Raw genomic sequence first — 23,054 nt, 5'->3', positions numbered from 1 at the left:
TTTTCTCACGTGGATGCAGATGATAAGAGAGGAGAAGGTGCTGCACTGGGGCGATACCAACCTTTTCTTAGTATGCCTTAAACTTCTGTTTTCCAAGTGAATTGGGTTTGGACCCATTCTAGCAACAGGACCTTCTAGCAAACCTGAAGATGTGATACTTCTTGAGCCCGCTGGGGAGGACAGACGATGTCCTGAGGCTGGTGTAGCACAGGACAGGTTCTCAGTACCCTCCTTTATGGTTGGACTAGGTGAGGTCTTTTCCAACCTTAGCGATTCTATGATGCTATGATTCCTGCAGGCACAGCTCCTTTGGGGCTCCCTTTTCCACCTGGCTGGCTCCAGTGATGGCAGGCAGATTGTCAGAAGTCCTTTTGTTTCTTAAATAATGCTCCTGGAGGGTAATTGCTGCTTTTGGCAGGCAGGAGCAAAGCAAATTGATGGTTGCAGTGAATTTTGGAGGGCAAAGGGGATCGTGGACAGTAATTGTTCCTAACTGCATACCACTTGGAAAATTGTTTCTGTGATCACTGCAGTGAGGTGGTCAAGTGAAATGGGGGTTTTCTTGCTGTCTCTATTACCAGCACAGAGGGCTGTCTGTGTGCTGTACTTTGCACACTCTTGCCCATCCTCCCTGCCTAACCAGCAGGGAGTAGCAGTGGAGGACATGTGCTTCTTGCCATTCCCCCAAGCACTGCACCTGCTGACATCCCAGCCATCATTAGGAGCGGAGACACATTAAAATGCTCCACGTGAGCAGTGTGAAAACAGCTCTGATTTTGCATAAGACCTGCAGGCTGATGGCAGGGGAGACGCCTGGGAGGTGGGGGAATGCCTTACCTTGAATATTGCAATGTATTTGCATGCTCACGCACAAGAGAAGATCCTGCACCTCCCTAGAAGCTCTACTGCTGCATTGCATCACGCCAAATTTGTTCCCCCTTTGGACTGTCCCAGTGCAGGTCAGCATGGTGCTGTTTTGTCAATGCTTTCACACATCTGTGACACCTTCCTCCTCCTTGAGGGTGATGGGAGAGCAAAACTGGGTCACCCCATCCCTAGAGCAAGGTGATGGAGTTTTGCACTAACCAAGAGCTGCCTCCTTCGTGGGCAAACACTTCTAGAAAGTAGATGGCTGATGCTATTTCAGCTGCACTCAAAAATTTCATTGCTTGAGAATTGCTGGTTTTCCATATTGAATTCTTACAAAAGTCACCTTTTGCAAAGGACGGCAGTCAGACAACAGACAACAGTTGCATTCCTCTTGCCAAGGACAAAAGGAGATGGCCTCAAGTTGCACTAGGGGACATTGAGGTTGGATATTAGGAAAAAATTCCCCAAAAAAGTGGTCAGGCACTGGAGCAGGCTGCCCAAGGAGGTGGTGAGGTCACCATCCCTGGGGGTGTTCCAGAACCATAGGGATGTGGCATTTGGGGACATAGATCAGTGGGAGATATTGGTGGTAGATGGATGGGTGGACTGGATGATCTTAGAGATCTTTTCCAGCCTCAGTGATTGAAAACGCACCAAAGCTTTCCTGGTGATGGGTTTGTTTTCTCTTTGTTTCTCTGGCAGTGCTTTACTAGAATTCAGTGTTAAGTGTTTTTTTCTACCAACCCAGGCATCGTTCTGTACATTTGTGTAGACGGGTGGAGGAGCAGTCACTGAGTCACTGTCATTTACTGGAGGGGAATGTTCTATTTTTAATTCCGTGTCTCTTTACGGGTGGATGATTGGCAAGCTAATAGTCATGGTGAAGTTTGAATGTCAGAAAACAAGGGGAAACTTGTGACTTGTTCCTCATATTTAACCTGCTCTATTACACACTCCACCTCGAGTCTTCAAATCTTGTCTTTACACGCTCTCCATGCTTGTTTTATGAATGGGTATAATTGTTATTTGTTCCACTGTAGCAAGAAGTGTGAAAGATTCTGCCAAATTAAAGAGGCTAAACATGAATTAATTTACAAGAACTTGTTGTTTTTTCATTGGTCTCGATATTCTGCTTCTCTTGATTATACTTCTGCTAAGAAACACAGACAGTTCCTTAAGGAACAAGCAGAAAAAAGCCCATGCTGGACTGATTGCCCATTTAAAGCTGTGAGTTGAAATAGATAGAGTACCCAAAGGGACTGTGGGTTCATTTGCTATGAATAAGAAAAGCCTACTTCTCAGTCTCTCCTTATTCCTTAGATACCTTTGGTGCAACAGCAGGTTGCTCAAAGGAACAGCAATGAAGGTTCCCAAAGGAGTTGTTGACAACAGAAAGGAATCTGCACTGGGGGTCTGAGCACCTGAGGACCTGCTCATCTGCATGCCAGCAGGATCAAGAAGTCTCTGCCACTGGGAACAAGTGACATCTGGGCCCTTGGCTTGCTCCCCTGCTCATGGGGATGGCAATACTGGGGTGGCACAGCCCCTCCCTATGTAACAGCCCCATGTTCTCTTTGTTCCTGTTGTTGCCAGCAGAAATGTTGTAGAAGCTGTTAGATTTTTGTCTCTCTAACGACAGTGTAGGATTTACTTACGAGATGATAGACGCATGGTGTTTTGTTTTTCTTTCCCAAAGAAGTGCCTTTTTAGAATTAAGGTTTTATTGATCTCTCTGGCTTGTGGATACATAGATAGTCACTGCCATTTCCAGCACTCTCTGCTTATTATAATATATGCATTTCAAGATCATTTGTACAGATATTTCAAAAATATGAGGAGCTGCCTAGCATAAAACCGTGTGAATTATTAAAACAGAACACAAAAGACAAAATTACATTCTTACTACCCGAAGCGAGCTTGGTGGAAGATGGCAATTTAACTACATGATGGCTTAAAAGTTTTGAGAATGATTCTTTTGATCTCGGATCAGGATGAAGTCTCACACACTGCTCCACAGCACTGGGGGAGATGCGGGGCTTCCCCAGAACTGGCAGCTCCAAACAGTTGAAATATTGCCACTTCACCATTCTAAAGGGCAGCTGACAGAGCAGTGAACTAATTCACCTTTTCTAACGTGATTTCATTAATATCTCCTTTGTGTCATTTAGATGGTATTAGCACAGGAAGATGCAAATGTTGGGGGTTTGGGCATAATATATCTCATCCTTGGCTAGCTGTGGCCTGCGTGGTGCTGCTCACCCTGGGCTCCTTTATTGATCCCTGTGAGATAAATGGGGTGAGTTTGTTTTTTTTTTTGTAAGGTATTGGGGGCTTGGAGTCTCCTCGTGGTGCTGAGAGAGCAGGTTGATAACCTTTAGAGAACGCAGATGGGATTAAAGGTGGTGAGCCTGGACGAGATCCCAGAAACACTGGGTGTTACAACAACTGTGCAAAAGGATAATGCAAAGCAGACTGCAAAATAGGCGAAACTGGGATTATTAGGCCTGCCTGACATATGTGTTAATAATGGTTGCCCAGAGCCTGGTGTCCTTGCCATGGATTTTTTATATTTAAGATAAATAACTTCTTGGTGAAGGCAAACAGACAGGGAAGAACTCAGGTATGGCGAGTCGTTCTGCACATTCCCTTTGTGTCTGAGAAAAAGAAGCTCTCCAAATATTTTATTAACTTGTAAACTGTGATTTAAGGGAATTTTAAACAGCATGTGAAAGAAAAAATAATGAACAAATGTTTTCAAGTGGGAGAAATCTGTCCCTGCCATATGTTTCTCTGAGTCATCCCTTCTGCAGAAGGAGCTCTTGCGATTGTTTCAGTTATTCCAGGCACTAATCCTTTTTATTTAGTAGAAGCATCTCTGCAAACTCAGCACCCCATCCTGCAACGCAGTAATACCATGGGGTGCTAATGGTGGGATGATGTAGTCATGTAGTCATCATCCCACCAAATGCAGAATGCCTTTTGCTGTGGGCACAGGTTAACTTCTCCCTCTGGCTCGGTGCTGAGCAAAGTCCAGACATGACCACAGATTTCTATTTGCAGCTAGATGATGAGATACCGTGTGCTATAGAAACCACAAAACCTTCTTTCTCTTAAATTTGCTCACAGACCCTTTGCTGATGGGAGTTCTGCCTGGTTTCGTTGCAGGTGTGGCTGTGTGGTGGCAGCATGGAAGTCCTGCCCTGCTCCAGGGTGGCCCACATCGAACGCAAGAAGAAGCCCTACAACAACAACATTGGTTTCTACACCAAGCGTAACGCCCTGCGAGTGGCCGAGGTGTGGATGGATGACTACAAGTCCCACGTGTACATCGCATGGAACTTGCCTCTGGAGGTATGGCCATTGTGCCCTTCTCCTGTGTTTTCATTTCACTGGGTTAAAATGTTGAATTGTAGAGGATTTGGTGCTCCCAAGGGAAGAAGAGCCTTAAATACCCTCTGTCCCACCTTTAGCCACAGAAGCCATCAGGGCTCTTTCAGCTTTGATGGAAGTGCTGCAGCACCTGCAGAATTTGAGGGAATTCTTATAGTTGCCATCAGGTGTTTTCATTTTAACTTCTCAATATTAAACCTGCAGCATAGTGTTTATCTCCCCACTGAGTGTTTAAACAGCATGAGTTTATGTCATTACACTGTTCCTCAAATGGAGTCACAGAACCATAAAATCAGAGTGCCATTAAGGTTAGAAAAGACCTCTGTGATCACCAACCCCATCCCATCCCACCATGCCCACGTCCCTCAGTGCCACATCCCCACAGTTCTGGAACACCTCCAGGGTTGGTGACCCCACCATTCCCTGGGCACCTGTGCCACTGCAGCACAACTCTTTTTGTGGAAGAATTTTTTCCTTATATCCAATCTGAACCTTTCCTGATACAACCTAAAGCCATCACCTCTTACCCTATCACTGTTACCTGGGAGAAGAGGCCGACCCCCACCTCTCTACAACCTCCTTTCAGAGGTAATTAATAATGGCATTGAGGCTTGCCCCACGGTTTGCACAGATCCATGTCATGTGCAGGCAAACTCAGCACTGGGAAGGATAAGGCCAACGGTGCTTAGGAACTGGGTAAAGGGTCAGAGGCTGGTGGCTCACAAAGGGGAGATGCCCTCCCAGCAGCACCACGTTTCTGCTCTAAGAACACTGTTTAACTCTGATGGTTATTATTTATTTCCATACAGAAACGTTCAGACTTTCCCAGATCTGATGTTATTTTTCATGTAAATCCTGCCTTGTTGCAGGATGGTGTGTCGTTAGGAAGCTGTGGGATTCTTCCAGGATGCTCAGGGAACAGATCCTACACCATCTCGAGGTGATTCCCTACACTTCTGCACAAAGATCTATAAACTGCAGGTGGACTTTATATACATCCACAGCTGCTGTTGATCTCTCATCTTTGTGCAGGTGAAGTCTAAATCACAAAGCCCAAGACCCCTTGTAGTAACAAAGTAAATATACAGCCATCCTTTTGGTGATGGAAATAAGGATTCCTTACAGATCTTGCCCCAGCTAAGAGTTGCTCCAGGTTCCTGCTGCAGCAGCATGCCTTCTGGCAGCAAGGTGCTTCAGGGCGTTTTGAAAGGCATTAGCAGGAGCTGCTGCTGCTGGAGGAAAGGTTAAATCTGGAGAGATTTCCTGGCATTTGGAGCCCTAGTAGTCACAACTTCGTACTGCCTTAGAGAACAACAGGTAACTGGGAAAGGTTGGTAACTACCCATGCTGCTGGTGTGCCCTTCTGGGAATGGTGGAGAGCCCTGTGTTGTTTATTTTTGTTAGGAAATAAATGAGTAGGGATGGAAGGTGATGCTGCGTGGCAGGAGGGCACAGGTCCCATGCATCTCTGAAAAGGCAGCATAGTGACAATGTGTCACAGCATATCCCAAATTGGAAAGGACCCATCGAGTCCAGCTCCTGGCTCCACACAGGATCCCTTCCTCCCTACCTCTCAGAATCCAAACCCTTTATCTCAGAGCATTATCCAAATGCTTCCTGAGCTCTGGCAGCTCAGGGCTGTGCCCACCACCCCCTGGTACAGAAGCTTTTCTTAACCCCACCTGACCATCCCCTAATACAGCACCAGGCACCGAATATTCCAGGCTCACCCATTCAGATCTCAGCCTGTCCTACCTGTCTACACTGAATGGTCTTTATTTCACCTGTGAGCTACCAGTCACAGATTAAAATGGTGTCTTCTCTAAAGCAGAGTGAATAATTCATTAGGAGATCATTACAAGCATTGTAATGGAAAATTGCTTTCCCAGCTGTAGTTAATGATCACTGGAAGAGAAAAGAGCAGGAGCTAAAATAGAGTAGAAATCCAGACACTTGTAGGAAGGAGAAGTGGCTGCTTTGTGCCTTTGATTTCCTTCCCCTGGTTGCTGCATTAGTTCCCCAAATGCTGTAGTGAAATAAAAGGTTAAAAAGGGTCTGCTCTCTTCAGCTCCTGTGAGTTTATTTCCCATGGGACAGGTGCTGCAGCTCTGTGTACTTTTAGATCAGCGTGAGCAATGGGGTTCCTCCAGGGAGACTCTTTCAACATGTATTTGTCCAAATTGTCAAAGAAGGATTTTTTTTTTTTTTTGAGGTTCATCTTCTGTTCTCCCATGGTTTTTATCCTTTGTTCTTAGCTATCTGCTTCTCTTCTATTTGAATCATAAATCTTTTCCTTTAAAAAAAATATATTTTTTTTTTCTTTATTTTATACCTTTCTAACCATGCTGTCCTCTGAGGTACCTCCTGGAAGAGTCTCCATAGAATCATAGGATGGCTTGGGTTGGAAGGAACCTCGAAGATCATGTAAGGGTGAGGGTTTTGGTGCTTGGTGCAGACAGGACTTTGCTTTCCCGGGATTGAGCACACAGCCATCTTTTAAACCCTGATGTACATTTGCTGTTAAGCTCTTCTGGAAATCCACTTTGTCAGTACCTAAGTGGTAGGTGAGATCTTTTAAAAATAGCTTGGTGTTGTGCCTTTTGATAAACTCCATCACTTTCAGACTGATCCAAAGTCAGAAGGGATTAATGGGAAGCTTTGTCAGCGCCACGTTGCACTTCTCATATTTCCTCCCAGGACCGAAGTGTGTCTGGTGGCCAATGCGAAAATGCCTTCAAACCCTGTCAGAGAAGTGAGTGTCTCCTTTGCTGTGGCTGTGAAGCCTCTGTCCCAAGTCAGACTTCTCTGATGATGATTTCAGCCTTGAGCACACCTTCCAAAACTTCCTGGCACAGCTTCTGTGTGAAGTTACTCAACCTTTGGAAGTTTCCAAGTGGATTAGAAAAAATAGTGAAATCAGTGAAATGCACTCGTTTTCTCTTTTTTTTTTTTTAAGAGCTGTCCAGTGATCTGCTGTGTCTGTTGTTTTTCAGAATCCAGGTATTGACATCGGGGATGTCTCCGAGAGAAAAGCCTTAAGGAAGAGCTTGAAATGTAAAAATTTCCAGTGGTATCTGGACCACGTTTATCCAGAAATGAGAAGATACAACAATACTGTTGCGTATGGCGAGGTAATTAAAGCTGATACATCCTTAGATGAGACAGGAAATATTTACAGTTGGTGAAGCTCTGATGAGAAGTAGCCTCAAAGGAGTTGAATGTGAATCAGACCTTACTGTTCCCCTGTAGTTGTACAAATGTTTATAAATCTGTTCACGGTTGCTCCTGAAAACCTGTGTTGGGATCTATTTCTAATCTTGGAGACTGCATACAGTAAAATATTTTAATGCATTATTTACTGAGTTGACACAAAACAGTGTGTTGTCTATCGAGTGCATGGATTATGCAGCAAACATGTAGTCATTTTATAAAACCCTTTGACTTAACCTCAGCCTAATTTCTTACATGGTCTCTGTAGGATATAATACATTGTCACAACAGCTTAAGGCTGAGATAAAGCAAGGAGACTTAATTCAATCTCTCTTGGCTTTGAGACAGTACTAGGAATATAAAAACAGGCAACTAGCAATATTCTGTTGCAATTGGTCTCACAGAACAGTGGCAGTTCAAGAAGGCTTCTCGAAACACATCCTGAGCACCCCAGATGGGCATCAATTTTAAGAAAGTTTCCTTATTGGATTTATTTAATAGCTTCAAGGCACCCGCCCCCAAACAAGCAATATTTTAAAGGCATTATTTCATTTTACTTGATCTATATGATGAAACTGGAGGGAGGACCTCTGCTTTCACAGACCTGGCTTGTAGCATGAGTCCAGCACTCTCCAATGGGTGTCTTTAAATACTTAGCCAGCAGCTCTGTGTCTCCTCCTGCATCCCTGTGACAGGTCCTAGGATTTCCTTGTGTTATCTGGACATCATTTTCCTTGTTGAACGCTTTGGGATTCTGATGAAATAGGAATGATTCCGCATTGGTTTGAGGCTCCTGGCAATGCGCTGAAAGCAGTCTAAAAATACGCTTGCTACTACCACGTATAACCAAATAAAAACACTGTTCAAGGAAGCTGGCTCCTTTGACTGGTGATTATGATGTAAAAATAGTCATCATTAGGCCCATGTTTAAAGAAAACATATGGCACAGTAAACTTTTCTCTGCCTGATTATGCCCATTGATATATAATACCACATATTCTTTTCATGGCCAGAGTCCTGGCTGCATACCAGTCCCCTGCTTATGTCTGAAGATGCAGGGCTGTTTAACTACGCTGTCTCTATTTCTTACAGCTTCGAAACAACAAGGCAAAAGATGTCTGCCTTGACCAGGGCCCACAGGAGAACCACACAGCAATATTGTACCCGTGCCATGGCTGGGGACCGCAGGTGAGGAGCCCACGTGTGCTGGGAGCAGATGCTGGAGGGATGGAGGATGGAGTCTGGATGTGCAACGTGTCTGTTTGGTTCACTTTCAAGTGTACAAGGCCTGACTTTTTGTTTAAAAAAAAAACCTCACATAAAAGATGTGCTTTCCCAACTACTCTTAGAGCTATTTTCTGGATTACCATAATTGCGGCAGAGCTGCGAGTAAAAGCATAATTTGAAAACATCTTCCAGGCAAGGGTAAATAATTCTGAAAGCAAATGGCCAATGAGCAGAGCAGAACACACACACAAGAAGAGCATTTTAAGACTTTTTCTTTCTCTCTTACCTGAGAGAGTAGAAACGAACCAGTTGGGATAAGAAAACAAACACTGCTTTTTGATGGGATGATAATCAGCCATTTCAGCAGGGCTGGGCTTTACACAGTGTTAGTTTTCTAGCACTTCCTTCGCCTCTCCAAAGTCTTAGGAGCAAACTAGAAGCTTCTTATCCTAATTTCAAACTCATTCTGGATCAAAATTCATCATTACAATGTTCACACTCCGGTCTTTTGGAGGATCATTGAAAGTGTCAAATACTCAGAGTGATGATGAATTTATTTGGCCTTTTATGCAGTTTTATCTTTGATAGTGTTTGGAAAAGCAAACAGCAGAGGAATGCTGGTGGCTCAGTAGCAGTAGGGTTGGAAAAAAACAGGAGCAGTGCTTGCTCTGTTGCTACTGGTATCTGTAAAGCCAACAGCAGATTCTGAGCTGGACTCCCAGGATCTGCAGGCTCCAGGTTAACTTAATTTTTCTCATCTGTTCTTCCTCTTGTCAGTGCCTATATCCTCACTTCAGTATTTTGCCTAAATTGTGTTATTTCCTTCCGGTTTTTCTTTCTGCGTGCCCACTAGCCATCATCTCAGCATGCAGATCTCTTAACACAATGCCTCTCTCCCATCCAGTCTTGAAGGAGAAAGTTAACGAGTTTCTTAGGTCTGGAGGTGGAGTAACTGTCTTATCGTTCACGTGGTGGTGGTGGTGGGTTTGTTTTTTTTTAATTTATGATGTGTTTTTTAGGTTTTTCTTCATTGCCAAAGTCACACTTAGCCTCCCTAAAGCCACAGTTTAGCAGCAATTATTCTACTGGCACTTCAGCTCTGTCCGTTGAGACCCTGGTTGTTCATCACCAGGGTATGCTGTATGTCTGACTTGAACCTCCTGCTTTTGTGTCCATTTCCCATGTAAATGCTGTGGCTATCTATATTGGAAATATAGCCAAGATGCAGGGTTTGGAGGTGACAAGTTCTGAAATGGGACAAGCTCCTCTGTAGCATGGCTGTTTCTTCCACTGTTTTTTCTCCTTTGGCAAGTCTGTGGCCACCACCAAACTCAGAAACATTTCCCTGCTGCCATTGCCATCAGCCACCTTTCTACTGAAGGAATTTCATCCACTAATCTACTTAGAAACTGTACCTTCACTGCTGTCAGATTGCTGAGTGTCTGGTCTGAAGACATTATCCACGTTCTCTCAAAAGAAGGTGAGATGTTCCACAGGAGCAGCCCTCTGACACCTGGCGTGCTGGGATCAGTCCTGTTAACTACATTTCCAGGAGGACGAGTCTGACACAGGAAGCTCACTGCTGATTTGGATGAGGTTAGGGGAGACAAACCCATCCGGTTGTGCTGGGATGCTGAGCTGGATATATTGAGGGCATAGGCAGAGATCTGTAGTTGTTTGCTGGAGAACAGTCTGTCTTTGTGCTTTCTAGGGAAAGCCTATCTTTCCATTACCTGGATCTTGTGAAGCTGTTTGGCAGATATGCTATGCCATGAAATAATACTGCATCAGAGCTTCAGCTTGTCCCAGAAATGCATATATTACATAGAAATGCTCCAGACCAGTGGTAAAACTGCTTCCAAGAACTTTGTAAGCCCACCCAGCGCCTTTGATGTGGTCTCCATGTGGGCTGGGAGAGAAAAACTTCAGTTTTCTTCATCACATTGCAAAAGAAAGCTCAGTACTGCATTTGCATTCATTAAGACGTTCAATATTATATAATCAAGACCACCCCCATTAAATGCCTGCAGGTATTTGCATAATAAAACACTGCCTAGATAATTTTCTCCTATACATCACAAAAGAACTGGGGGGGAAGGCAACTCCCCACTGTAAAGTAGGCTTTCCCAGTGTATTTGGGGTGATTTGTTGAGTGGATTTCCAGTACAAGCATCACAGTTTTCCAGTTGATGCAGAAGGTGCTGTGGCCAGTCTGCTGACTGCAAGTTGGTTTTTGAACAGAACTTGAGAACAGAATTTTCTTTAGTTCATTGGACACTGCAGACAGGTGTAGCTCCTTCACAGTGCTTGTGCAGCCCGTGCACCGAAGGAGGACTTTATGCAATTACTGCCACTGCTGCTTTTCAGGTGGGAAATTCATTTTGGAGTTCATAGGAAAATCTGATACCTGTTCCCAAGGGCCTGGGAGCATGTCTTCTCATTCCTGGTAGCTTCCCAGGATGACATTTGATTTTGATCTCTTTTAATTCTTCCTCTGCAGAACGATTTCTGCTAAGGATAGGCAGGAGGGTGAGTTGAAGACTGGGATGGAGCAGAGTGGGGATGTAGAGCTGCAGGACATGGCAGCTGTGGCAGCCCTAGTGACTGTCTGAGGACTGAGCTAGATATCTGGGAAGACTGGAATGTGTAAAGAGTCCATTTTCACAATACAGTCACTGTCAGCTTTCCAGGTTCACTGGCACTAAGTAATTGCAAAGCTTACCTGAACCTGAACTGCAAACTTCAGGAGCCACCTGAGCTGAGGCCATGGGAGTCCTCCGAGGTAGAGACAAACCTCACTTTGGTTCATCCTTGTCTTTAAACAGAGATCAGTCAACTGTGGCCTATCAAGTCACTGCTAAATATAACCTAGCTGTTGCATAAATGCACAATTTCTTTTTCTTAAATGGCACAAACTACCTATTGGACTTCCCAGATGGAAACTTAAACCTCTAAGTGTGTTATAATAGGAGAAACTGAATTAGTCTGACAATGCCTTCTAAGCCTGGGTTTTAAGACTAACAGCTAAAAGCAGGTTACTGATTTTTTCCACAGCTTCTTTTGTGATTAAACATAACAACGTTTTCTTTTTCCAACCTGATACTCTGAAATAAAACACTGCCTGTTGCACGAGCTCAGCACAGGTTTTTCTTCCTGGTTTTCCATCTCACGTTCTCTCTTCCCTCTCCAGCTGAGAGCCAGTTCTTGGCAGTTCTTTTGTTTTGCCATATGTGCAATTAGCTTTAACTCCTTGAAAAGTAGCTATCAGGGAGTGCAGAAGCTTTGAAATCAGCCTTTTGCAAAAACACAGGCACGGCACAAAAGAAATTGGACTTTCACTACTACAGTTTAATTAATGGGCTGCATGTTGTAATTTATTACCGGAAGTATAATTAGAAGGGATGTAAACACTTTGTTCAAATAGCTCACTTGCTGGATATATATATATATATATAAAGCACAAGGACTTGCAGTTCCTGTTGGGTTGTTCAGCAGTTCAGCACACAGAGTGGTACTTGTGTTCACATCTTGGCTTGCCTGTCCACTCCTCTCCCTGGTGCTGTCACCCATCACAGCCACGCTGAAATCCATTTCCCAGTTTAGGAGTAGGTTCATTGCCTCAGCAAGTAACGTGTGTGCTCTCAGCTGGCATTTTAACAGCACAAGGAAAGCACCAAGGGAGGTTTCTTCTCCAGTTTCTTCTCCAGAAAAGTGGCAGTGCATTGGCACAGGTGGGGTCACCATCCCTGGAGGTGTTCCAGAGCTGTGTGGATGTGGCACTGAGGGACGTGGGCATGGTGGGGTGGAGTTGGGCTTGGTGATCTTAGTGTCTTTTCCGACGGTAATGATTCTGTGCAGCATGTAAACTGATGTGGTTGAGTGCAGTGGATCCCATACCTGATGCCAAATATGGACGAGTTCTTGGCTTTTTTCTCACAGCACCTTTGTTGTAGAATCTATAATGGAGAGATTGTTGGGTTTTTTGTCTTTTTTTTTTTTCTGTTTTCACTTTACCTTCTCATTCTTTCTGCTTTTACTCATTTCCAAGTCAAATAATTATCAGATTTCATAATGAAGTATCCTTTTATCCTATAATTATACTGAATGTGCTCTTTTAGACTTTTTCCTGATGGCTTCATCTTTTAAGCAATACATCATGAAAAAACCTTGCAGTAATGATGTATCACACTAATAATATAGTAATACCTCATTGGAGTGACAGAACGATTGTGATATATTAATGTGATAGAAAGCACTATAATGCTATAAAACTTAAGATAATGTTCACCCAGCAGAGCATTTCATTTAATTATAGGATAAAATATGTTTTGCCCATTTAATCATCAGAACCTGGGGACAAAGTCATCAATACTGAGATCATCCGGGACACCGCGATGTCAAGGATGACAAAACAGCACATCAGATGAAATTGGGTTAAGGAGAAAATACTGTACTCTTTACTTAACAGTTGCTAATTGATGATCTGCTCACTGCAGAAAGGAAGCTAAACAACCCTAAATTATTTTCCAATGCAGTCAATGAAGGTCATCAAGGCTTTTATTTCCCAGGTGCTAAGATGTCTAATTAACTTTCTCCCATCCCTGAAATGCAGCCAGCCAGAAAAAATAATCAAAGAAGAGATATTGTTGGTACTGCTTTGCAGTGCATGGGGCACGTGTGCAGTGCCAATTTAGGACCCAGAGCCTCATCCAAAGCATCCTTTTTTAGTCCCAACGTCTGTTTTGATGGCATAAAGATTCATTTTGAGATCCCAGAGCTTTTTGTCCCTTATTTTTAGGATTCAGTGACTCAACTGGAGATCCAAAGCTGTCTTTTTGTAGCCTAAACTTGGAAGTGTGTTTGGAAAATGCTGCAGGTACAAATCCTTTTTTCTCTCTGGGGATGTTGCCAAGGGCTGCTTGCAGTGATTAAGCTGTAGAAGACTTCATCAAGATTAACCACTTTTCAATGGCTAGCTCATTAGTGTTTTCAGACTGTTTTCTCTGGTCTATCCCCTTGGTCTGCTGGTTTGTCTACTGTCTTGTGTGAGGCTGAGCAATTTCTTCAGGTGCTCAACAAGTCATAGAATTACAGAACCATAGAATGGTTGTGTTGGAAGGGACCTTACAGACTATCCAGTTCCAACCCCTCCCCCAGTTGATTCCCCTCCTATCTTTAAGCTCCTTTCAAGTACTGGAAGAACACAATGAGGTCTCCCTGGAGCCTTCTTTTCCCCAAGCTAAGCCATCCCATCTCCCTCAACCCTTCATCATAGAAGAGGTGCTCCAGCACTCAGTGACCTCATCTGGACCAGCTCCAACAGCTCTGCATCCTTCTTGTGCTGGGGACCCCAGGCACTGATCAGGCATCAAGCATCAGCCCTGGCTCATTCAGCTTTCACCTGAAACTGAAGAACAAACTCTCACTGATTGCCCTGGGCTGTGCCACGTTGAATCAGGCAGCTTGGCTTCATCTACTTCATTGGTGGGATGGTGAATTGCTGCAACTGCTCAGAAGGTTTCTGTGGCAATGGCACGTGGGGTTTATTGATATGATGAAGCATCTTCTAAATAAGGCCCGAGTCTACTGTGAGTGATGAGCTGTCTGGAGCTGCTCTTTCAGATGTAACACTTCTCATCTCTATTCATGCAAACCCAGATAAAAAGAGCTGGTTAGCTTCTCTAGAGCAGCCCATGGGGCTATCTCAAATGCCTCCAGATCCGGACACTTGTTCAGGGCTTTATTTATCTAGTTATTACAGGTAGTAGATGACACATCTAATAGATGCACTTGATGCTTTTTTCATAATATCCATGTTTGTTTTTCAGCTCATTTAGCCTCCCTGCAGCCACCACCCCTTTCCCTTCCTGGGGAAAGATTTGATTTGTGCTCTGCTTACTTTTCCCACCACATTAGGTGACAACATGGTGGGCATGGGGCCAACCTTTCAGAGGACAAACTGCTGAACAGCATAAGAAAAAGAAGCGTGTAGCACTCTAATTATGGGCATGGTAGCAAAAATGTCAGGAACCAGAGGAGGAGGGTAACCTGAACTGCCTGTTTGGGACTCTAGATGCTTTTTCTGTCAAGACAAGTGGGCCCATCCTCTGGGCTCGTGCTCAGATACCAACTGAAATGAATTGTGTGGCTGAAGGCATTGTCAGTCTGAGAACACCACCTCGAAAATCAAACTGCTGAAAACAAATTATGTGAATCTGAGCCTTATGTGGTACTCAGGGATTCCTTCCCAGGTTGTTGCTGCCTTGTGCAGAGGGCAGCTCTCTTGTTGGGAGCTGTAAGTGCAAATCCTCCTGCAGCTGGGAGCAAAGTGCACTGAGCAGAATCTCAAGGAAGAGAGGCATTGTGGGGCCAGCAGGAGGATCCAGCACCCCTCTCTCTATAAAAGGGAGAAATAGAGGGAAGGAAAACAAGATTCAAGCAGTGCATCTGCTGTTACTCGCTCAAGTCAGACTCCTTTACATTGTTTTAGCTTGATTTTCAGTGTTTAATTATTCTAACAGAGATAACCCATACTCCCAGTGTGATTTACTGTCTCTTTTTAAACATCTGGGTCACAGATATGCTCAGTTAATTAACGTGCTGAATACTCCTCATTTGTCTGCTAGATAATGGATTGATTCATAATTTAAATAAGCAGCTGTGTATATCTTTCCCCTGAACTATGAAAGGCAGGCCGCTGTCATTCATCTCCTTTTCACTCCTGAATTTAAAAACGTTTAGGGAAACATTGTAGTGGGGTCTCTCAAGCACTGCAGATGCAGGAGCCTTTTGTGCATGGTGCCATCACGGTGCCAGCTGCTTCCCACACCCCCAGCCCCCAAAGCCTGGCTCTCGCAGCATCCAGGGCTGGATGGCATGCATGTGCCAGTGCTATTGCAGTGGTCAGGTGTAGTTCTGAGCCTTTGCTGCACAGCTGAGCTTTGGGGGATGTTTGGGCCTGCGTCCCTGGTAACAGACCAAGTGATACGTTGCCCCTTTGGCTAATGTTGAGGTTGTGGGAGGGCTGTCCCAGGTGCACTAGTGGCATTGCTTGCTGTCCAAAGCAACACTGGCTTGGCAAGCACATGAGCAGCCACACTGGGCAAGCATGGCCTTGGTGCCAGCTGACTCCAGCCAAGAACCAAGGCCAGGAGGAGGCTGCCCTGTGAGCATTAAGGCTCAGAATCTCCTCTCCTCTCCTCTCCTCTCCTCTCCTCTCCTCTCCTCTCCTCTCCTCTCCTCTCCTCTCCTCTCCTCTCCTCTCCTCTCCTCTCCTCTCCTCTCCTCTCCTCTCCTCTCCTCTCCTCTCCTCTCCTCTCCTCTCCTCTCCTCTCCTTCCCTCTCCGCTCCCCTCCCCTCACCTCCCCTCCCCTGTTTGCAAAATAAACTTAACAGGAGAGAAAGGCTGGAGAAAGGATTATTCTTTTATCCTCATCAGTTCTATTTTCTCTCTTCATCATCCTCACAGATTCTTCCTTGGGCTCCGCCATGATTGTCCTCTTCTCTATTGCTTTTAAGTGATACTTCAAGGATACTGATGGTCTTTTTCCCCTCCTCCCTATCCCAGCTTGCACGCTACACCAAGGAGGGGTTCCTTCACCTTGGTGCCCTTGGGACCACGACGCTCCTGCCCGACACCCGCTGCCTGGTGGACAACGTGAAGAGCCGCTTCCCCCAGCTCCTCGACTGCGACAAGGTCAAGAGCAGCCTTCATAAGCGCTGGAATTTCATCCAGGTGTGTTCTGGGTCTGCCATCACTGCCTCTCTGTCTCATACAGTGGGCTGGTAGTGACAAAGGTTGCTCCAGTCAACCCCGCTGATTATTTTGGAAATGATTTTATTGCTTCAGTTTCATTATCGCCCCACAAAGCACTGTGCACTTCCCAGCCATGCATAGGGTCACAGCCTCTCCTACAGCGTGCAGTCCTGATTTGCTTCACAGGCACCCCCACGTCTTGAATTCTTTTTGATGTTTTCTCCATGTCTTTAATTTTAGAACGGTGCCATCCTGAACAAGGGAACAGGGCGCTGCTTGGAGGTGGAGAACAGGGGAATGGCTGGCATCGATCTCATCCTTCGCAGCTGCACAGGACAGAGGTGGACAATTAAAAATTTCATCAAGTAAAGAGTGGAGAAATCAGAGGAGTTTCACCTGAAAGATGGCTGACTTGGACCAATCCATCTGGACTCTTTTGGAAAGGACAAAATATCAAAACAGAGCTTTATTCATGTTATTAGGAGAGGACATGGGGGAAATGGGCATTTGTGTCTTTATTTTTATTGTATATTAGTCTCCCACAGGTGATTTCAACTGTGTGAAATTGGGTCAGAACTCTAATTTTCTTCTGGCAAGCACTCTAAAAGGTACCACTTATTTCTGCTGGAGTAATTGTAATAAGCTCATGCATCCTTGTGAGCATTTCACTGGCAGGGAAATGCTGTTTTCTCAGATGACTCTAAGTGCTCCCAAGACCCATCCAGGTTTGTACTGTGATTGAAGTCAAGAGACCCTGCATGGCAAGCGTGCAAACGTGCGTGCTTGTGAGAGGAAAAAGTCACCAAGCCTCAAAGAAGTTGTGTTTCTACGACGTGGCAGCTCACTAGGTGCATTGTATCTTTTCCCTTTCTTGCTCCTGCATCCAGCATCCCTTTTCTTGAGTCTGGGGGAGACAAAGCTCTCAGAGATTCCCTGATAAATCCTGTAGATCTCTCCAGTCCCCCATCACAGATGTCATGTCATGAAATACAGTTGAATAAGAGTCCTGAGCTCCCATTGTCTGCTCCCCATTGCCCACTTGCTACTGTTGGCTCAACCAGCCCTGCACTGCACCAGCCCCTCTGTGGAGACCCCAAGTGGAAAGCCCCACAGTTGATTGCCTCCCTGTTTTGGGGTCTTTTGGATGCATGCCTTGTTAGAATTAACCCACAGCAGCCTGAGCATTGCACAGCAGGCTGCCAGCCTGGCACTAGCCCCTTGGGGACTCCATTACCACTTTTTTTGCTGTTGGATGGATGTGCTGATGTGTGCAAGAGCTGAAGGCAGGTCGTGTGAGAGAAAGTCCTGCTCAGGCTTCCCTCCCATGGAGGCTTTGGGGTTTGTTTTTAAGGCATCCTTGCCTCTGAATGAAGACATGAATAGTGGTAGTCTCCTTACCTCTGTAGTGGTGTAGTTTTGTAGTTTTCTTATTGAGGCTCGAACACATCTATCCTGCCTGTTCAGTGTGCTTCTGCAGTGATGTTGATGTAAGGAAGGGAGAGGGAGGGCAAGAGACCAATAAATGGCAGCTTGCCTGAAGTTCTTCATCTTGAGGTCACTTAAGGCTTGTTGATACAGTGGTAACACGATCTCACCTGGTTTATCTGACCCGCAGTAATCCTGGGAACCAAGTCTATCCAACCACTGTAGGAGACTTCAGTTTGGGGTCCTGGTGTCTGGCTAAGTGGAAAAGGGAAACGTCTTGAAAAGTCGTTTCACATGGATGTGGGACTAATGGGTGGCCGCAGGCTTTGCTCAGTTGAGAGGGGAAGCCAGCCCATCTCCTGTCCTTCTCACAGAATAATACTCTTTCTGGTTGCCCTCTGGCTAGGGTGCACTAAAATATATTAATATATGAGATGTATGTGTAAATATGTTTCCCAAAGATGGGATGTGCACAGAGTTGTTTGCTGCAGAGCACTCATGCCTGTCTTCCATTTGCATCGGGATAATGCTACCTGGGTGTTTAATGAGTTTAATTTTCAATGCCATGCAGCAGGTTTATGACTGATGTTTTAGTAATTTATTGAACAGAAACAGATATATTTCATTGTTCCTTACTGCATCACATCTGATTGTTCACTTACACGTGACAAGACTCATTGGAGTTGTCTCTGGGTTTTCTCCCTTGCCTTCCGTAATGCAGTAAAACCTCCTGTTGTCCTGAATTGCAAAGTAGGGACTCAATGTAGAAATTTGCTCTCTTATTTGCTGTTGCATCATCTCTCATGTAATAAATTTTAGCACTTACGAAACAGACACGATTGCAATGTCCTTAGATGCATGAGATGTTTCCCCTGCATTTGTTGCTGCCTTCTAAGAAAAGCCATTTGCCAATGGAGAGGACTCCAAGAAAGTCTGGGGGATTTGAGACTTCACAGCTAGTGACCAAAATGTAAAATTCCCTTTTAATTGAGCAGTCAGTTGCTGTCAGTCATCAGTGGAAGCCACATACTGTTTAGCACTGGGAAAAGGCTGCGTGTTTTGGAGGGAGTGGGGGAGAAAAAGGAATCCTTTGGATGTTGCTGTGCTATCGTTCACGGTTCTCAGCTCCACTCTAGTCCTGCCAGTGCTCAGGGCGCCGGCAGATGGGCTTTGTCAGATTTAATTGTGGTGGTGGAAGGTGTCCCCGCCGCCAGCTTTCCATCTGCTGCTGGAGGCTTCTGTCCCCATCATCGTCAGCAGTGAGGAGCCGCGCCGTGCCTGCTGTCATTTGCAGGATGTGCTTCTCCAGCAGGCGGGGATCGCTCTGCTGAGCCGTGAGACTGTTGGCTGAGGTCACTTCAAGATGGTGGCATGGCGGTATGTGGTGACATCCACGTGCTTGTCAGCTCGCTCAGGTGGCACGAAACGTCTGGATCCCATTGGCGACCAGCTCCAATTCTTCAAACACAAAGCCAGGGGTGCGTTCCCTTCGTGCATATCCCAAACGAAGGAGATGTGGAAGTGAATGCTTTGCTCCAGAACCTTCAGGTGGGGAAGAAACCCTGTCAAAGTGATTTCCCTCTTCTCACTGCTGTGCGTAGAGTGCTTGGAAATGACTGAAAAGCAGCAAAATCGTGGTTAAAATGGGGAGTTTTATCTGCTGTGTCCCTGTAAGTGCAGTTCTGTTCTCATATTGGTTTGTGACATGCAGAGATGATTGCTGAGGCGACGGCCTGAGGTCTGCACCCTCCTAAACCTTAGAAATCTGTCTTAGGAATCTGGATCTAAATGTTGCATCTTGCGCTTATCTCTAATAATAATGTTAATTGCTTTAAAAAGTGATATCAAAGTGGTTCTTATTAAATATATGATTTGAGCCTTGCCTCTTGAGTGATTTTAAAAAGATTCACCGTTGATGAGATACAGAGGCAGTCATTCTTCTCTGTTACTCAGTTAATAGAAAAGTGTGCTGCTGTTTTAATGGAACTTCCATTTTAAAAAGAAATGGAAATGAAGGAGAAATCAAGAGAGATGGCCGGTGCAAATTAACCTCCCATTTCATCCTCCCATGCTGGCTGCCACTCACAAGGTAATGCAATTACATTCAAGAAGTTAAAAAGAGATGTTACACGGTAAAACAGCATTGCTTGCAAATGTACCCAGAGTGGATGCTTCTAAAAGTAACCTGAAGCTCAGTTTCATGTGCCCATGTTGTCCTGAAACCCAAGTTGGCTGGTAACGATGGTCCTATGAGGTCAATGAGATGTGTAGATGTGGATGGTAGGAGCCATGTCCGTGTGTGCACCCTACAGCAAGGGCACTGTTGCTGTTTTTATGAGCTGAGGGCATGGCAGGATGCTGGAAATACTCCAGGTGAGTGTGGCCTCCAGCCCTGAGCTCGTTTTTGCAGAGCATGATCAATACAGCTTCAGCACAGAGCATCCAATTTGCAGCCACTGCTCTCCTAAAGGATGTCACGGTGGTAGAAAATCCATATACCTTGAATCTCCATCACAGATGAAAAGGTGTGGTGCCAAGCTCTTCTGAGTTTTTACTGAATTATGGAATTCTATTTACTGCATCACAGAAATGTAGGAATTGGATCATCAAGTCCAATCCCCCTGAATGTTTGTGCCTTGTAGCTGGGCTGATCCTATGTTTCTGGAGGAGGTGATTCCTGGAATCACTCCTGTAAATCAAAAAAAAAAAGTCCCAAATTATTTATGGCTTCAGCTCTTCCTGCAGGCAGGAGCCACATGATGTTCCCAGACCAATTGAAGCTGCTCAGGTCATTCAGGTCTGCAGCAGTCAGTGCTGGTGGGAGCAGGATCCAGGCAGAGCATTCTGCTTGGAAGCAGAGTGACAGCATCTGTCCAGCACCACATTAAAATGAAATAACACAGCAGGAGTTACAAACCCAAAACTCAAGCTCAGCAGTCTCCACTTTTACCCAGGATCCCTGGGGGAGAGCAGCAGGTTAAGTGTCACATCCCATGGGGTGACTGAGCTAAGTCCCACTGCCACCTCTGCTCTCCTTACCCCCAGCTCAGGCTTAGGGTCACCCTGGCTGTGCTCAGCACAAGAGAAAATACCAATCTAGGCATTAGCTCTGGTTAGCACCCGAAGTGCTCAGTGTTTTATTCAGAAGGCATGCAGGAATTGCTGCCGAGAATGGCTATCCTGTCCTCTGTGTTATTTCTCTGTCAGAAGGCAAAATAGCAAGAAGAAAGATTGTATAACCCACAGAGCTTTCCAAGGAGGAGTTTCTTATTTTATTCCCATCTGGTGTCTCCGAGACATGATGGGTAATAGCTTTCCAAATGTATTTCCTGCCTATTGTCATTCTACGTTTTATTGTTATAGGCAAGAATTTCAGAGTTAGGCAAGAACCCACATAGGAGCTAATTCTTATTGTGCTCTTCAGAAATCACAGCCAGGAGGAAAATAACAGCAGAGTGGGGTCAAGGTGATGTGCTGTGCTGAGAATGGGATTGGCAGCCGGTGGTAAAGCAGTAACAGCTTCTGGCATTGTGAGAGCAGAGCAGCACCCAGCAGGATGCTCTGAGCCTTACATCCTCCCCTGGAGAGGCAGAGAGGTCCCTGGGTGTCCCACAGGTCCCCTCCTCGTCCCATGGCATGGGATGGCAGCAGACAGAGCTCCCCAGGAATGCTCCCTGCACTCTGCTTTACCCCTCCACTCCAGTGTCAGCTCACCACCACCTCCATTCCCATCATGTTTTTGGCTTTGGTGCTATTTTTGTTCCGCTCTCTCTTTGTCTTTATAACTATCTTGTTTTACTTTTTGTGGCTGGGGCCGCCTTACGTTCCTCTCTTTGCTCTCAGCAGGAGGTCGCTTGGTCTCTGTCCTTGCTTGCTCCTTTATTCTCCACGTGCTTCCTTCTGTTTGCTCTTTTTCCTTTACTGTTTCTTTTGATTGCTTATTTCTCCTGATTTTTTTTCGCTCTTCCTTATTCTTTCCCATTTCATCTCCTTTTTTACCTTTTGCTTTGCTTTCCCTGTATTCTTGCTCTCTCTCCCATTGTTTTGTTCATTGCACATCACTGTTTTGCTATTTAGATTCCCCACCTCCTGTTTTTCTTCTAACAAGTTTGCATTTGGAGCTGAACCCAGGCAAGCCATCTTCTTACTTTCTTTAAATTTTAATCACAGTGCCTGTTGGCCAAACCTGTGTTTTATTGCTTGTACATCAGCACAGCACGTGCCATCCTACCTCTGCCAACCCTATAGAGTTGGGCTAGTAGTAGGGTTAGGGTTAAGGTAGATGTCAGATAGTTAGGGTTGAGGTTGGGGATAGGGTTATAGTAGAGGATAGATGGTTAGAGGTGGGGTTAGGGTTAGAGTAGAGGATAGAAGGTAGGTGGATAGGGTTGGGGCTGGGCACTGGTTGGGCACTCATCGCGTGGCCAAAGTGCTGGTTTCCAACCTTTGAGACTTAACCACCATTAAACCCTGCAGACATCAGGGAAATCCTGTTTTCAGGTAGTGCAGATCCGTGGAGTTTGGGAACACATCTCTGTGAAGCAATGGGGTGAACCTGTGGCCATCCACTGAGAGGATTCGTGCAGAGAGAAGGGGAAAGAGGTTACAGGAAGAGGTGGATCTAAGAACTTGGACTCTGTGGGCTGTCATTTTTAATATGGGGGAAAATAGTCACACAAGTCCTCCACGACCTTCCCCAAAATGAGATGATTGAGAGCAGAAGGAATGCCGAGAGCCTCCTGTCCAGTGGTGGGACCATGAGCATGTGCCACATCAAAGAGAAAAGATATGAAGGGGATAAGGAAAGGGAGATGGAAGAGACTGGATAGAATCAGTCAGATGGAAAATGGGGAAATGTTGAGCTGCAACCTCCAGCTGTGCTGATAACAGAGGTGCCTGGCACAGCATGGGACCAGGGGAGCGGTCAGCCCTGCCATGCCCAGCCCTGACATATGACCATGGGTCATCCCGGGGTATGTGAGATCCCCAACCCCCTCCAGGCAGATGTTTGTCCCATCTGCTCAAAAAAAAAAAAAAAAAAAAAAAAAAAAAAAAAGAAAAAAAGAGTGAGCTGCAGCTTCCATGCTTCCCAGCCCCAAAGCATCACTGCTTCTGCATCACCCACTGCTGGAGCTGAGCATCACTCCCAGCTGTGCACATCCCACTGAGAGATCAC

General features: G+C 45.3%; 1 protein-coding gene across 1 annotated transcript in view; it reads left to right on the top strand.

Annotated features, from left to right (window-relative positions):
• The window catches only part of GALNT17 (polypeptide N-acetylgalactosaminyltransferase 17), a 185,420-nt gene extending 165,666 nt beyond the window's left edge, over positions 1 to 19,754 (top strand). The window contains exons 7-11 of the mRNA XM_085240767.1: positions 4,036 to 4,221; positions 7,254 to 7,391; positions 8,563 to 8,658; positions 16,265 to 16,432; positions 16,694 to 19,754. Of these exons, the coding sequence (XP_085096893.1) occupies positions 4,036 to 4,221; positions 7,254 to 7,391; positions 8,563 to 8,658; positions 16,265 to 16,432; positions 16,694 to 16,822 (717 nt within the window). The 3' untranslated portion in view covers positions 16,823 to 19,754. The remainder of the gene's footprint in view (positions 1 to 4,035; positions 4,222 to 7,253; positions 7,392 to 8,562; positions 8,659 to 16,264; positions 16,433 to 16,693) is intronic.
• Positions 19,755 to 23,054: the final 3,300 nt, after the last annotated feature.

Source organism: Meleagris gallopavo, chromosome 21, assembly GCF_905368555.1.
Source record: "Meleagris gallopavo chromosome 21, MGAL_WU_HG_1.1, whole genome shotgun sequence".
NCBI lineage: Eukaryota > Metazoa > Chordata > Aves > Galliformes > Phasianidae > Meleagris > Meleagris gallopavo.
This window is presented reverse-complemented; position numbering and strand designations above follow the sequence as displayed.